The 16,294-nt window shown below is 29.8% G+C and overlaps 1 protein-coding gene across 3 annotated transcripts; it reads right to left on the bottom strand.

Annotated features, from left to right (window-relative positions):
* Positions 1 to 723: 723 nt before the first annotated feature.
* Positions 724 to 16,167, bottom strand: LOC115244888 (protein spire). Of its 3 annotated transcripts, none has more exons than XM_029822895.1 (16): positions 15,585 to 16,167; positions 14,784 to 15,462; positions 14,658 to 14,689; positions 14,440 to 14,563; positions 14,164 to 14,318; positions 13,725 to 13,943; positions 13,406 to 13,435; positions 12,431 to 12,688; positions 11,802 to 11,943; positions 9,068 to 9,349; positions 8,290 to 8,414; positions 7,587 to 7,854; positions 6,291 to 6,604; positions 5,701 to 5,949; positions 4,995 to 5,281; positions 724 to 4,616 (listed from the first exon to the last, which is right to left on the bottom strand). In XM_029822895.1, the coding sequence occupies exons 2-16, from the start codon at positions 15,112 to 15,114 to the stop codon at positions 4,373 to 4,375; spliced, it is 3,060 nt and encodes a 1,019-aa protein (XP_029678755.1). In that variant the 5' UTR covers positions 15,115 to 15,462; positions 15,585 to 16,167; the 3' UTR covers positions 724 to 4,372. The 3 variants fall into 3 exon arrangements, with proteins under 3 accessions (XP_029678755.1, XP_029678757.1, XP_029678756.1); XM_029822897.1 differs by having other exon boundaries at positions 9,101 to 9,349; positions 15,585 to 16,166; XM_029822896.1 differs by lacking the exon at positions 13,406 to 13,435 and having other exon boundaries at positions 15,585 to 16,166.
* Between the last annotated feature and the right edge of the window lie 127 nt (positions 16,168 to 16,294).

The following is a 16,294-nucleotide window of genomic DNA, read 5'->3' as shown; positions in this document are numbered from 1 at the left end:
GTTTTCTTCATTTTTATACATCATCGTTTTATTACTTACATTATAGCCGACTAAAATCGCAAATTTACATCAAGTTTCTGCATATAACGACAAAACGAAGCAAGATACATTTTGTCTAAGGAGATAGATCCTAATTTGCCTAATTAGATATTTTCTAAATGCTAAATGAAAATACTGCAGCTTGCAACGTATTACGTTGTTACAAAAGTCCTGTTACATTTTATGCCATAAATCTAAGTTCATGAAATCTTTGAATCCTTCAAGATTTTTATCTTTCTTTGAGAAATAATTATTTAAGGATTTTTGGAAAAAAATTCTTTTTTTTTAATCCAAAGATCTGAATAAAATATTTTCTGCAAGAGAGAGAGATTTCAAATAATAAAGGATATACGCAAAATCAATATTCCAGCTCTCAAGAGAGATCTCGCATAATAGCTTCCGTAATTCTATACGAATCCTTTAATATTGAAGCTCAGACAAGTATTAACATTTTTATATTTTAATAGAAATATTAATACAAGGCTCATTTGAAGAAGAAGAAGGATTTAAAGAGAAAAGATCTGCGTAAATAAGAATTTCATCTTCATAAGTCCAGCGAAAATGCTTTCAGCGTGCTTTCTAGGGATCCTCTTCTTACTTTTTGGATCCTTAAATTTCTAGATTTGCGAATTTTCATTTTCGCGTCATTAGACTTTGCTTCTCCTTTTCCTTTTCTTTTTTTTCTAAACTCTTTGAATCTTTCGATTGTCGGATTTTTACATTCGTGGTATCATATAATTGTCCTACAAATTTTATAAGATCCTCGCAAGCTTTTGCAACAATATTCGATTATATAATTATATATGTATATATATTATTTATCGGCTTCAACATTGAAACATTTTTCGGAGTTACTTGCAACGTAACTTCATAATTCGTTACTTCACTTCTTTGTACTCTGCACCATATTACAGGAATCATGATTAAGATCACGGTCAGAATCATCGCAATCCGATCAATTTTCTTTCACTTATGTACATTCTTTCAATAACGATCTTCACTGTGTGTCATAGCTTTTTGTTTGCGCTTACAGAAATTATTCGGAATAAATAATATCGTTGTGAGACGTATTTTACAATGTAAAAGAAGTCATTTACAATATATACAATTAACATAATTCGTATAACATTTCTATACATATTTCTACACGTTCATTTGCGCAAGTAATATGCAAAATATAATAAACTAATAATAAACTATCCTAGAACTAATCGCAATTTATTTTACGTACTCAATCAATTAAGTACAAAAAAATAATTAATTATAATATTTGATCATCAAAATATCAATCTTATTTAATTAATAACACAGACATATCAAGTGTGATCAATTAATATTATTCCTAGACTCTCATTTTCAAATGCATTATGAATTTATTTTATTTAAATATTTATCTTCGTCATCTTGTATTTTAAACTTTCTATTAAATTTATTTATTTATTCACTTTGATATACGAAGATACTTATAATAAATTGTATAATTCTTTTTTGCTTTTTTTTTCATCTTCTGCGATATTTGTCCTTATTCTACCTCTTTGTCTGAACATTATTATTCGTTATACAAGATATTCTAAAAAAAGATAGAGTAAGTCAAAGATTTTATCTTTCCATATTAATTGAAAAACATTGGTCCATATTCATATTTATGTAGTGTTCATTTAGCGTTAAATATAGCCAAGTCTGTGTGAGAACATCTCTGTAAGTTTTTTTTTATGAAAACACATGAGCATAGCGCTAAATGCATCGCAATATTGCGAAATTTTATCTATAGAAAAACTATAGTTATTTGTAGCATTATTTAAACTAAGAAAAATAGATATGTAATAAAGTCCCCAAAAATGATAAGAAATGCAAATTTCAAATTAAGCCTATAATATTTCAATTAAAGCTTATTATTCATTTATATCTTTGAAATAAGCATGTTCTTATTACAAATAAAGCTACTGAAATATATCTTTTTGGAATATCTTGTATACTTCTTAGTGAGGAATATAGTTGATTTTTCAATATATTTGAACATGTTATTATTACATAACGTGTTATGGAAGATCAACAGTAATATCTTACAAGAAGAATGCATTTTCTATATATGATTTATCGGTTATTTTTATTCTTCTAAGGCTTCGCCTCTATTTGGTTCTGCTCCCATTCAAAACGACCAACGATGATATTGCCTATTTTAATTTTCTACATTCAGTTTTACATATTTTATTAAAAGCTAAATTAACATTATTTTTGTTTAGAAATCTGCAATGTTTGATATAAATAATGAAAAAGATAGTCAAGGATTTTAGAAATAACAAATCGTGAATTTCTTGTGAATGTGAATCTAGAGATCTAAATACATTGCACATAGAGTATGTTGAGAATCTACCTCTAAGAATGAGAGATCTTTTATTTTAAGAAATTATGCACAAAAACAATAATCGATAAAATGCAAAGATCTATATAAATAAGCAGCCAAATGTTTTTGTATTCAAGACTCTATGATATTGAGGCATAATATTATATAGATTCTTGATTGATTTATATTATATAAAGTATTTATATATATATAAAGAAATTATGAAATCAAGTGCGTATCTCAGAATCTAAGGATATGTAAAAGCAAAGAGCTAGAGAGAGAAAGAGATCCAAGGATTTATCTTTATCCTATAAAATATAGCAATATATAATCATAAGCATTTATGATACGTAGGATTCAAATTCGTGTCGTCAAGAAATTGTTGAAATCAAAGATACGTGAAAAATAAAAAAGATGGGTTTTTGTAAAAAGTTAATTTTTTACAAAGAAATTTCTTGAAGGTCATTTTGATCCTTAAATTTACAGTCGCTCAAATATTTTGACCATTGAATTTTTACTTTCATCAATATCTCAAATTTGTAGTTCTTTACATTCCTTGAGCCTTATAGATCATTGATTATTAAATCCTTGAATCTGTATATCTTGAGATTCTTACTTCGAGTTTATATTCTTAACATTTATACTTTTAAATTTTTGCATATCCTTAGAATTTTCGACATTAGAATCTTTGGCTGTTTTATTTTCATCTTTCCATTGCCGAAACTTTTTAAATCTAATTCTTAGGTTTTTAGCTGTTTGAATGCTTTAATTTTGTTGGAAGTTTTACTTTGATATATAAATTATAATATACCTAATATAAATAACATAACACAGAAAAATAACAATAATTAAACAATGATATAGTATAACATAATATAAATTTGCTACATATATACGACCGTTCTTAACTAGTATCTTTTTTGTAGCAAATAAATTTAAATGCAATATATTATTTCAATACCAAATAAATAACATAAACAGACAATAAATCGGTTATTCAAGTAAAATATGGACATGTAAGATATAATATAATCAGGAAATTAATATTACCTTGTGCATTGAGATGTTTATCTATAACAGAGAATAAGCAATATAATATTCTATTTACAAAATGTTTTTTTTACTGTTGCACCAAAAAGATAATTATTTATAAGTGTATTACAGATTCACAGATTCTTAAATCTTTGAATTTGTAACTGTTAAAGCTTTTAATTTTGCATATTTTTAGATTCTGCATATTATGAAAATATGGTAAAAAAGCACTTTCATATGTGAAAATCGCAAAGATATCTTAAAGTGAAATATTTAATCGCTAGAAAAATCATTAAAATTTTAGAATTTTACATACAATTTAGAAGATATAAGAAAATATAAATAATTTAAGTTTCAAAAAATCAAAATAATGAAATATATAGGTTTTTTCCTTGTTATATAAATCATTTTATGTCGAAAAAATAAAATTTTTCCGAGGACAAACTATATAAACATCAGTTAGACTCTAGTGATGCATTTAGTTAGGCTGATGAAAAATGATCAACGCGCCTCTATTTATAACAGTATCGATATCTTAAAGAAACTATCGTAACATTGATTGACTTCTTCTGACTTAAAGTAACAATCAATAAAAAAAAGGAAAACTTTTATTCAGGACAAACAAATATCTCGACGCACAAAGCATAATTTAAATAATTTAAATCAACAAAAAAATTTTCGACATGCCCACTTCTCATACAGATAATTCTTATGTTATCATTATTTTACGATATGAAAATTAATGTAGTTCTGCAACACGCATTATAAGAGAATGACTGTCCTATTTTGCGTCTACACATACAGACACGTATTTTCTTTCTTTCGAGTCGCGACAACAATTGTTGCCGACTCGCTACCGATACGTATACAGTGAAATACGAATTTCCGCTAGACACGGAGAAAACAATAGTAGAAACAGCAGTCACTGATGGAAATGGTATCAAGAAGTGAGAAGGATTAAACGTAGGCAGGGGAGAGGTTCAGAGTGAGACGGGAAATGACATTGTTGCGTATTGTCGCACGTGTTGTTCTCGAGCTCTTGATTATCTGGATGACCATGATGCGACAATCGTGGCAGACGACGACAGCGACACCACGTAGCCGTTCCGCTGCCAAACGCTGCTCGGCGGTCGGCCCGCTTGAGCCAGAGAACGTCTTCGTGGTTGAGAGAGCAGCGGGGCTGCCACTGCCCTTATAGCATCTGTGTATAAACCATAAAAATTATTCAATCAAAATATAAACATGTAAAATACAGTAAATTTAATTAAAAAGTTAATATTAAATTTGGTACCAAAACACTTGTTCAATAGAGAATAAATAATATACTTCGCTTGGAAAATATTTCTAATTATTACTTAATTATCTCTCTCTCTCTCTCTCTAAAAAGATCACAAATACATAAATTTTTAAATCTTTCAATTTTTTTGATTTTATGAATTATTGGATTCTAAAAAATATAAAAACAATTGTCGTAACAATAAATCTCATATAATATATTGTGAACGTTCCGTTAAATAACTAATTTTGGAACACTTGAGCGTTTTATTCAAGTTATTATATAAATATATCACGCACTGACCTCTTCTCCAATCCCTGATTTTCCATCTCTCGACGCGCATGAGAGGGTGGCGTTGACGTTGGTGTTAATGCGGAGATGGGTGTCATCGTCGGCGTCGAAGTGGGCGTGCCACTGCGTAATGTGGAATCCTTTCGTCTGGATGCGGGAGAAGCCGGTGCCGAGCCGACCGCTCCCGCATTCCTTAACCAAGTGTTTTTGCCGGTCTCCGTTTCCGTGGGTGAAAGTAATAATCCGGGGGAGAGCAGCACGACCGGCACTCGGGCAAACTGCTCTGTTGGAATCCGCATCTAAAAATATAGGTGTTGGTGCCATTAGATTGAAAGAACATTGAAATGTCAAAAAGTATTTAACATGTTTTAATAACTAAAATTTAATCAAATCAGTCAAATATATGTGTGTCTCTAGAGTTATTAGGCGTTTTACATTTAGCAACTAAAATTCAATTAAATCTAATTTTTAATTATTAATTTGAAATATTTAATTCACACAGGAAACTATAAATGTTTCAGTATATTTGTCAATATATGATCGACTTCAAAGAGAGATTTTATCGAAAATAATGCATGCTTTATCAAAAATATATGTCTACTTTCTATTAATTTTTGGACACATTTTTGGACACAGCCAAAATAGAATAAAATAAAATAATATTCGTATTATAGTAATCAAAAATATATATTAATGTATGCAATAATTGAAGACTGACTTTCGAGTAACATTTCACGCAAACGGTCCTCTTGCACAAACGACAGCGTTGTCCCCAAGGACCCAAGATCCCGAAGCGCGTTTTCAGGCAGAGGAAACAAACGCGTCTTTTCTCCACGTCCTCTTTAACACGTCCTTCCACGGGAAGGGACTCTAATTCCGCCTTCGTGAGCACGCTACGTATGTGCACGATTTCGTCCAATGTTAACGACAGTCTTTCATCCAGCAGCATATCCCCTAGTATCGTCTTCTGTAAAATATGATTAACTCTTCAATTAAGCTTTTTATGTTATATAATATAAATATTTAAATTCTTAAAATTTAATCGTGAATTTAACTCGTAACGTTTTGATCTATTATCTTTTTATATACTTCGCTTTTTAAGTTGACTAATTATAAGAATATTCATCATCTTTTATATTAAAATATATTCACATCTTTCGCTTCGCGTCTAGGAAAGTTTGAGAAGTACTGTATTATGTATATTCAAATCGAAATATCTGTGTTGATCGCGGTTATATCCGAAATTTGCTTACAAAAAAGATAAGAACAAATATACATATATATTATGTATATGTGCGCGTTCCTTACCTTATCGGTATCATCCTCCCACTCATCGCCATGAGCTTTGTCATCCTTACCCTCGTGTGCGATTGTGTACGCCCGTCGCGGTTGCCTGGGCGCACGTGGTTGCGGACTGTGACTCGGACTAGGATTCAAACTGATGTTAGGACTCGGACCTTGGCTCAGTGTCGAATCTGTGAGACCAGTGTGTTGTCGACTTTGCGGTCTTGATTGTGGCAGGGATGTCGTCCCCGTGAGTGACATTAATGGTATAGTACACTTTGCAGCATGTTTTTTTGCAGATGCTCTCCGGGAAGGACACTGCGTCGCTAAATCGTAAGCTAAAAATCGAACAAGAAAGATTTCACGTATAGAATAAAACAGTAAGGGATTTTCAATTCAATTTCACTTTCGAATTATTCCGGGAACCATTATAAATTCACTTTTTATAAATTCTTGCTCGACTGAAAATGTATTTGAATCGGTGTTAGAATTCGAGCTATAAAGAGAAAATTTTATTTTTATCGCATCCTTAAAATTGACATGAATTAAGATATCGACTTTTTGATAAACTTATCAGAAAGAATGAAATTTTACACATAACTATTTTTCAATATCTTTCAAGCTGAAATTCTAAAACAGATATGGTTTATATTTCGTGTTTTTATTGCTTTTGATCATTCTCGGAGCAATTCAAATTTGGTCTATTCAAAAATATTATTATATTAATTAACAAGTTCATTTAATATTTTATCATAAATAAGAGAGAAGGAACAAACAAATTTTCTTATTAATCTGATGCAAAAGCACAGAGATTCATTTCTCTCAAAAAGTTAAAAACCTGTAAATATAAATAATCTCTTAACTCTAGCATTTTATTAATGAACTTTATGAATAAATCTTTCCTTAGCAAAAAATTAGATAAATTTTATCTAATCATTATAATTTACTTAAAAACGTTAAAAATATATTGACAATTAAATCACTGATATGAATCACTGAATATTCGTAGTTGAAAAGAATACAGCAAAGAAAAGAAAATAATATAGAAAGCTTATGGATTATTTACTAAAGACTAAAAAGAATTGTTAAAAAAGGTAGTGTCCATATCTACTAAGAAAAAATTGATTCCAAGATTAATGGAAGAGGTCATCCTTCAAGTGGATTTCATACATTACAACACAGTTTTTATAAGTGTTATACCAAAAGAAATATTAAGAGGAAGGATTATAAAAGAAATAACATAAAAGGAAAGGAAGAAAGATTATAAGACAGTAAACAAATAATAGGAGGAAAGGTTCAAATATTATTTATAACAATTACATTCTAGTTGAGCATCGCAGAATCGATGATACTCATTCCTGGTTAGACGAAGCCCGCCGGTTTTCCGCCAAGGATTCGCGGATCCTACTTCGTCGTCATCTCTCTGCTGGTGATAATCTTTGTGCCCGTTTCGCATACCTTCGCGAGCTCCAAAGTTGTAATCCTTTAATTGCCAATAATTAGAGGCTTCATCCTCTTCCTCGAACCGCGTTTCAAATTCCTCTTCGTTGTAATCATCATCGTCGTCATCGTCATCCTCCGCATCCAACTATGTGAAAGATAGCATTATTTAGTTGTGATGTTCGTATTCTTCGAACTTGTAAGATGTGATATGAAAATAAGTTAACTGCTATAGTTACCGCAGCATCTAATGAATAACCTGCCATTACTATTCGAGTTTTAAATTAGAATAAAGAACGCCACTTTATGCAGTAATATTTATATATGTACAGTAAAGACCGTTTGTAATATAATAAGACATATGTTGTACAATACACATGAGTTGTACATAATTTAAAAATAATATTATTACAAAAAACACAAAATTTGAAATTTGCTTAGGGTGATTTTTAAAATTTATATAAGAGTGATTTATACATATGTGTCACAATTTTTTACCGTATTATAGAAGTATCATGTTATACGGGAGTTTATTATATTTGGAGTTTACTATATTGCTAATCGAAAAAATACGAAAATAAACCTTTAAATCGAAGTCGACAGGTATCAATTTCTTGGGCCGTCTAATAGCATCCAGATTTCTTCCAGATGGTTTTGGTACCGCAGATGATTCATATTCCTTAATATTCTCCCCATTTTGTGTTATATCTGAAAAATCAAAGTTAATTCATTAGCAACATAATAATCAAATCTAGATTGGTACTAATGGCGCAAACTTTAAAATCGCAACAATATTATGATTTATGTATTTATTATGCGATGACCTAGAAATGAAGAGACAGATTTTTTGATGAATGCATGAATGCTCTTCACTATATTAGATAATAAATTAAATTTTAGAAACTTTTTAAAGATAAATAATTTTCTTAGACTCTTAGCAAAGACAATGTCTCAATTCTATGAAAATTTTTAGTTTCTATGTTTACAGACACACACACAGCTTTCTTTATATACATTATCATTCTTAATTATTATGTATACTGCACATATTAATATTCTAACTTTAAATTATTTGCAAGTGTATAATAAAAATAAATTCTATCTATTAAAATTCTTTTTAAAAAATTTAGTGCTTATTATATGTGAAAATATATAAATTTATTTTATTAAAAATACCAAATATCGTTTTATAACAAAATTTGACGATTATCTCATTCTAATTATTGTTTCGTATTATATTGTACTTCTTTGTTTTGATATTTGGAGATTTTACGCTTTCTTTTACTTCTTTTTAAAATGGTAATTTTTTAAAATACTTTTCACACTCACATATGTATGAAGATGATGAATGAGATGATTACCTGCGACCGTAATGCGCCTTCTACGCGACTTACGATTCCTATTGGAAGGCAAGACCCTAACGTCGGGTCTTTCCTTGGCGATCCTTTGCCGCGGCTGCGGCACCGGCGGTACATCCTGTCTTCTGCGGCTCGTTGCCGCCAGGACGCCGCCGGCTGTCGACGTCGCCGTCCTCTGATCCTCCGACTGCAACCACTGAGCCGCAACATCTTGCGCAGACTCCTGCTCCTGCTCTGGTTGCGACGGCGGCACCTCTCCGAGGACTATCATGCGAGACTTGCCGCCTGAAACAAATTGAAATCATGACAGCAAGGCAGCATTAGTTTATTGTTTATTGTACTTCAAGATATGATTACATTTTTTATTTATTTATTTTGAAGACTTCATTCACAGACAAAAATTATGTGGAAAGATTCTATATTTAATTGTCGAAAAAGATTTTGTTAAAGAAAATCTACATTCTCTTTTCCAAAAAAAAGTCTATTATACAAAGTTTTATTTAATATGTGCGAGAAAAAAAGTTATCCTACATAATAAACATACACAAATATTTAATTAATTTTTGTTACAATATATTTTTAAGTGCGACGAGCACTTACCCTAAGCTAATTTATTGAATATCAAAAGGTCAACTTGCGCTATTTATTTATTCACGGCTTCAAAATTATTTGCGCGTGCGCACGTTGCCTTGTTTTCTCGTCCATTATCTTATTTAGTTTCCTTTCATCTTTTACTTGATATTCGCACTATCTTTTTATTTATTTTTCTCTTTCTTTTGAAGAGGATTATTACTTGTAACAAAACGGAGGCAGCAGCGGCTCTTGATCCTGACTTGACGATGTTACAATAAATTTAAAAGAAGCACGTAACAGCTTGTGACATCTTTAAATAAGTGTCGAAACAAGAGACTTCGGGTGTATATATCATTTTCATCATCTCGAAGAATATATCCGAGTTCTTGAAGATGAGGAGAGATCAGAAAAGAGAATCGGAAATACTCGTGCAAAATTTTAGATATCCTCGTTTCTACAGATGTATTTGGAAAGATATTTGGTTCTACATATATTATTCAACAGGCCAATTTTTTATTTTGTAGATTCTTATTATTTCTTCATAGATCTATAAATTCAAATTATTGCATATTTAAAATTATAAAACTAAACCAAAAAATCAAATCTTCAATTTTTATATTATTATATATACATTCCTAAAATTTTGAATTTTTTAAAATAAATTATATAGAGTGCTCAAATCGTGACAATCGTTGCGATTTTTCACTTATTACAAATAATCTGACAAAAAAAAAAGTAATAAACAAAAAATTAATGGCTTTTAATAGACAAGTTCTAGTAATAAAAACTAAAGGATTAAAAACAAATGTTTTAATAAAATTTCAAGTTTTTATAAGAAGCTTGAATCTTGTATTCTTATAAGCAATATGTTAATATAGGACACATATTTTCATTTACATCATATATGTGTCTGTCATAAATATTTTATTAATATAGTCATTGTCAATAGATTTTTTTATAAAAATTGTAACTTAGTCTTTTTGTGAAAAAATCAATTTTACGAAAAGTCTGCAATATGTATATTTAATAAATTCTTTATATATATATATATATGTTTGGATCTTTACCTTTGAACTTTATAATCACTACATATATATTTTATAAAATAAGCGACGAGGAGAACAAATAAACGTTCACGTTTTTTACAACACTTTTTAAATCACTTTTTAAATTATCCCGAACTCGTAAATCCTTCGCGAGATTATTCACAAAGAGAGATTTGCAGACGTTGAAGATATCGATCGATTCATTATCCTACGGATTTTTGAATATTCTCGAAGCAAAGATTAATGCATCCTTCAGTCGCATCGATGGAACAATAAACCCGTCCAGGACATTCACGAGGAAGGGTTGACATCCGACTGGACTGGCGTGCTACGATGACGTTTCGGGCAACGTCAGTCCACCTTTGCACGCTTTCAGTTATTGATCGTGTCTACATCGTGTCCAGGTACCCTTTTCCTCTCCCTCCAACCCATTCTCACCCTCTTTCTCTCTCTGTTCTGCGCCCGTAGCGCCCCAAATCGTGATTCATCTACTATAGGGTGCGATTCAATATCGAATTCTCGCGATCTGATATAAAGCGCGTTAAAACAATATTTTTATATTTATATAGTCTATTTTATATTTTGTATAATTAATAATTTTAAATTTTGATTTATATTCTTTTAAGAGAGTTTGTGTTTTAATAAAATAATTTTTAATGATTCTTGATGATTTCTAATCAAATTTCCTCAGATAGGGTTTATTCGCGACCTTTATTATAAATTCATTCGCATAAAATTTCAATTTCTATTATATTGCGTAAAATTAATGAGAGACAATAGTTCTAACACATTGACAATTAAATGCAAACGCGTTATTTTAATAAAAATATTGGAAAAATTTACCTTCTATTTCTTTCTACTTCTAAGCTATAAAATAATATTTAAATAGTTTTACATTAATTTTATATATAGAAATAATTATTATAAATTAAGTTCTCACAATTTTCTTATACTTTATAATTTCATATTCCAGAGTAAAGAAAAATAAATTTGTACAACTCAGATACATGTAGTATGTTACACAGTAATTCTAATACAATGTAGAAGATTAAATAAATAGAGTTATTGTCCATCATTAAAATATAGTGTCTACAAATACATAAAATATATAGACTTACAAACTGATGTTTCTTCGACCCTGGGAACGTTTTGTCTCGAACTTGAAGATCTTAAGGGCTTTGGAGGCTTCTTTATACTCTCCATGAGTAATTCTCTCAATGTGCATTCTTTCTGTAACGGTCGTAATCGTCTTTCCGAGGCCTGTATAGTAAGATATAACAGACAATAATTTTTTTTACAAAATTCTTAAACACATATATTTCCTAAAGCCTTTGTCATTTATTATTATTATACTATATTAGTGTTGTATTTTAAAATACCAATAAAATAGGCTTCAATATATTTCTGACTTTTTTTTATGTTTCAAACCATGCCCAAAAAGTTCCAACTCTATGCTCTAAACAAATTGATATTATTTGATATAAATACAGTTTCATACTTTATCTTAATAATAATTTACAATTGTATAGGATGCGTTCCCATGATTTTTATAAGTATATCTCGATTTCAATGAATCCTATTAATATGTATTGAATTGAGATTCAACATATATATTGAACTTGTGATATATTTCATCTCGTGAAGATTGCATATCGTGTTATCTCGAGTTTGAACAAGCACAATTAGTGCTGAATGTAAAATATAGCTCTTTAGCGTTTAGTTATTTGTATCCTAGATATTCGCTTGCCTTTTTCAGAGGTGGTCGACTTCGAATGAATTCGAGAATAATTGCGTGCGCGTCCTTTCTCGAGGGTGTGGGTGGCGTTTTTCTAAGGTGATACCGTTTCTCCCTAATATCGTCCATCAGAATCTCATAAGGAGTCAATTTGTAGTCCGGACGATTTCCTTGTGCGCGCGAGGACGCGCGGGACCCCAAATTGGCTTCCACTTTCTTCAATTTCACCCCTCGCCTTAGCTCACTGATTACTTGAACCCAAAATCTAGCCTAACAATACATTTAATAAAGTTTCAATATTATCATCCACAAGTATATGTAATAAAATCTAGAGCGTGTTAATGAATATTATTATCCGATAAACTGAGCTAAAAAAGTTTCATAAAAAAAGGAGATATTTGTGGTTACATATACATTATCTCAAATTATTTGATTTTAGTAGATTATAAGAGTTGCTTTAAAATTTTTGCGAATATTATTCATTAACACTACACTAGGTACTATACTAATTTCTTTGTAATATAATACTTTAAAAAATTATTATTTATAAATTATTGCAGTAAATAGGAACTAGCAATGTAGCAGAATATTCTTGTTAACATAAAATGACAGTAAAAAATCACCTAAAGTAAATAAAATAACAATCTACAAATTAGGCCTTTATACAATTCATTCTTAAAATAATCGATATTAATAATAAAAGTATTAATATTAATAATAAATCATTTTTTATAATAATAAACAAATTCTCTCTAATATAAATAAAATATTAACTTCATTAATATAAAATCCGATTTGTTCTACATAAATGTGAGTAAACTCAGTTATCATGCAGCATGTGTTTAAGTTTGAAGCATGCTATATTGATTTTATGAATGTTAGAAAATAGTTAGAAACACTAATTAAAATAGATAATAATGTGATCACAATAAAATAAATAATCGTCATAAATTTTGCTAAACACATTGAACATTTGTATAAACGTACTTGTATAGCCCTCCAAATTCTAACGTCTGTCTATAAGAGCAAATGCAGTTAATCAATAAATGTTTGTATCAATAAATTATATATGTATAATTATCATTATATATTTATTATTTTATTCCTTGTATATTTTTTATATATCTTTCTTTTAAAGTAGAAATGTGAAACAAGAAAGTGCTATTTAAGTACAACAAAGAAATTTTAGTCCTGTTATAGATTACTTAAATAGATTCTTATAAGTCGGTTATTTTCTCTTCACAAAAATTGTTAATGAGAGATATCTTGCACCATGTATATTCTTGTATTTATTGAGAAAACTTACCCAATCATTGAAATCCAATGTATCAATGTTCTGCAGTGAGATAGAATTACGATCAGCGTCATTGATGCTCGGACTGTATAAATCTTGTGATTGCTTATCGACAACCACTTTTTCCAGAAATTGAGAGAGATTAAGAGCCTCCTCCACAAACATTTGTATTACATTTCGGTAATAATTATCAGCATCTTCATGTAAACTTTGCACATGCCGTTCACATATCTAAAATAAAATATAACCTTCTGTTCTGTGGCTCAACAAATGTCATTCTATACTTGATTTATATGCAATTAAGACATTAAAAGATAAAACTGTTTGTCCATCGCGTTTTCTCGAAATTGATTTAAACATTCAAAAGGATTTTTATGATGTGATTCTCATATTTATTTGGCTTTTTTTAATTATTAGTTGTAAAAATTAGAGAAAGAATATAAACACTCACTTGGAGAATGGTCTTCAAGGTACAAACGGAACTATTTGTACATGATTCAGTAGTTTTCGGCATCATATAATCTTCTGCATCAGTGTCACCCGAGTCCCGTTCGATGCCTTCATCATCGGTCTCTTGTAACCGTTCTTCTACATCACCTTCAGATGCTAATAATGTAATAAAATAACATTTTAGTCTTATTTAAAACAAAAAATTATTTCGACTATGTAAAATTCTGTTTAAATATATAATTAAATATCAGTAAAGAAAATGATTTAGTTTATTTGCCTCGATTACAACTTGTCATCAATGTAATGAGGGTTTCTAGGTCTGGCGATAAAGCTATTTCCTCTCCTGCATTAGACCCAAAGTCCAAGGCTTTAAAAATTGCCATGCCTAAAGAGAATATGGCCTATATGACAAAAAATACAATTTAAATAAAGTTATGAAATAATTACCCCATTTATATTGTAAAGTGTAATAAATACTTATTATTACTTATTTACCTTTTCTTCGGAAACAAGAGATTGCTTGGATCCTGTAACATAAGTTATTTTGCCAGTTATTTTCAACTTTGAAATAATAGTATATAATTTCTGAATTAATCGTAAATTTTACAGTAAAAAAATCACCTGCCAAACTTTCAAGACAGATGTCTCCATGTTTATGAAGTACAATTTGCCAGAGTTCTGATATCTCATAAAACTTGTTCTCTGTTAAGCGCGATAGGCCTTTGACTATTTGATAACACAATGCCCATGCTCGCTCTTGACTTATTGGACTATCAAACATGAGCAGAATATCTTGAAGATTTAGACAACCGTTCGAATCTAATTTACACTTTGGTCGCGCAGAGGAGTCTTCTTTTTTCTTCACTGTTTCTTGCATTTTTTCTTTGAGTACTGTGGCTTCTTTTAGATTACAATCTGGACTTTTCTTAGAACTTTTCTTATAATTCGACATTGTGTAAATGCTTATTATATACAGATATTCGTTATAATAATCTTACCAAGACACAATGATAGATTCTCTTCTTCTGCATTACAAATTTATTATTTTATGTAGTTCTTGTGTGTGATATATTGTGCCGAGTACATTGATACTTTTATACAATTGTTTAATAACAAAATACAATTGTTAAATAACATACACATGTTTGTGATCTTGCAACGTTCACTATTCACAGCGAGAGAGTCATATTTTTGCATTTATAAGCACTGTTTTGGAATTTGCTTTCAAAATGTTAAATTTGTTGCTCCAAATTAACAGAAAAACAGCAAGAATAGCAACTTATAAATAATTGCCAATTACCTGAAATATAATGTACAGAACATATAAGGACTTCATATGATATCACACTTATATTATAATTAAAATTATCTGCATTAAATTTTATGATACGAATATTAATAATGCTAAGCAATGTTATTCACCTGTTTACATGGTTACGAAAACTCGAGCATTTGTATCTTACGTATCGAAATATTTCGTATAAAGCACGATCGTTGCTCTTATGCCGCTTATCAAATCGTTATCCTTATACTCGCGTCAACTATTCGCAAATGATCGAACTGAATGAATTGTAATAATATATAGCTTTATGCACACTTATATACGAGGGCAGTTCGACAATTTCGAGTCTCAATATTTCAAAATTCGGATCGTTTTAGATAACTTTTTACATAGAGTCAATACACATTGCTAATCCTTAATAAGGTAGGTGTCCAATACGACTCAAAAGTTACATCGTATCATATAAGAGAAAGCTGAAGTAATTAAATTTTTTACAAAAATAATTTGATATACAATATAAAATTGCAATATATACTATTAATTCACAGAATATCTAAAACGTATTCAATAATATTTAAATGGTTTGCTCGCAGATTTCTATCATGAGAAATAGTAAACTTTTGCTTGGGTCTATCCACATTTGGCGCATTTACACATAAGGAAATCATCTGTAGGAATATACATATATCATCGCACACTATTGTAAACGGCATCGCTGTGCGTCCATTTTGATTAACCTAACCTAAGTTTAGTGAAGTGCGATAAAGGAGAAATATTCCGGGGTGCCAACGTCAAAAAATAAATTTTCCAACAATATCACTTTAGGGTAATATTCTATTTATGGTATGAC

The sequence above is a fragment of the Formica exsecta genome, unplaced genomic scaffold (genome assembly GCF_003651465.1).
Source record: "Formica exsecta isolate Colony F162 unplaced genomic scaffold, ASM365146v1 scaffold878, whole genome shotgun sequence".
In the NCBI taxonomy this organism is placed as follows: domain Eukaryota; kingdom Metazoa; phylum Arthropoda; class Insecta; order Hymenoptera; family Formicidae; genus Formica; species Formica exsecta.
Note: the sequence above shows the minus strand (reverse complement) of the source record. Positions and strands in the feature narration are given on the sequence as shown.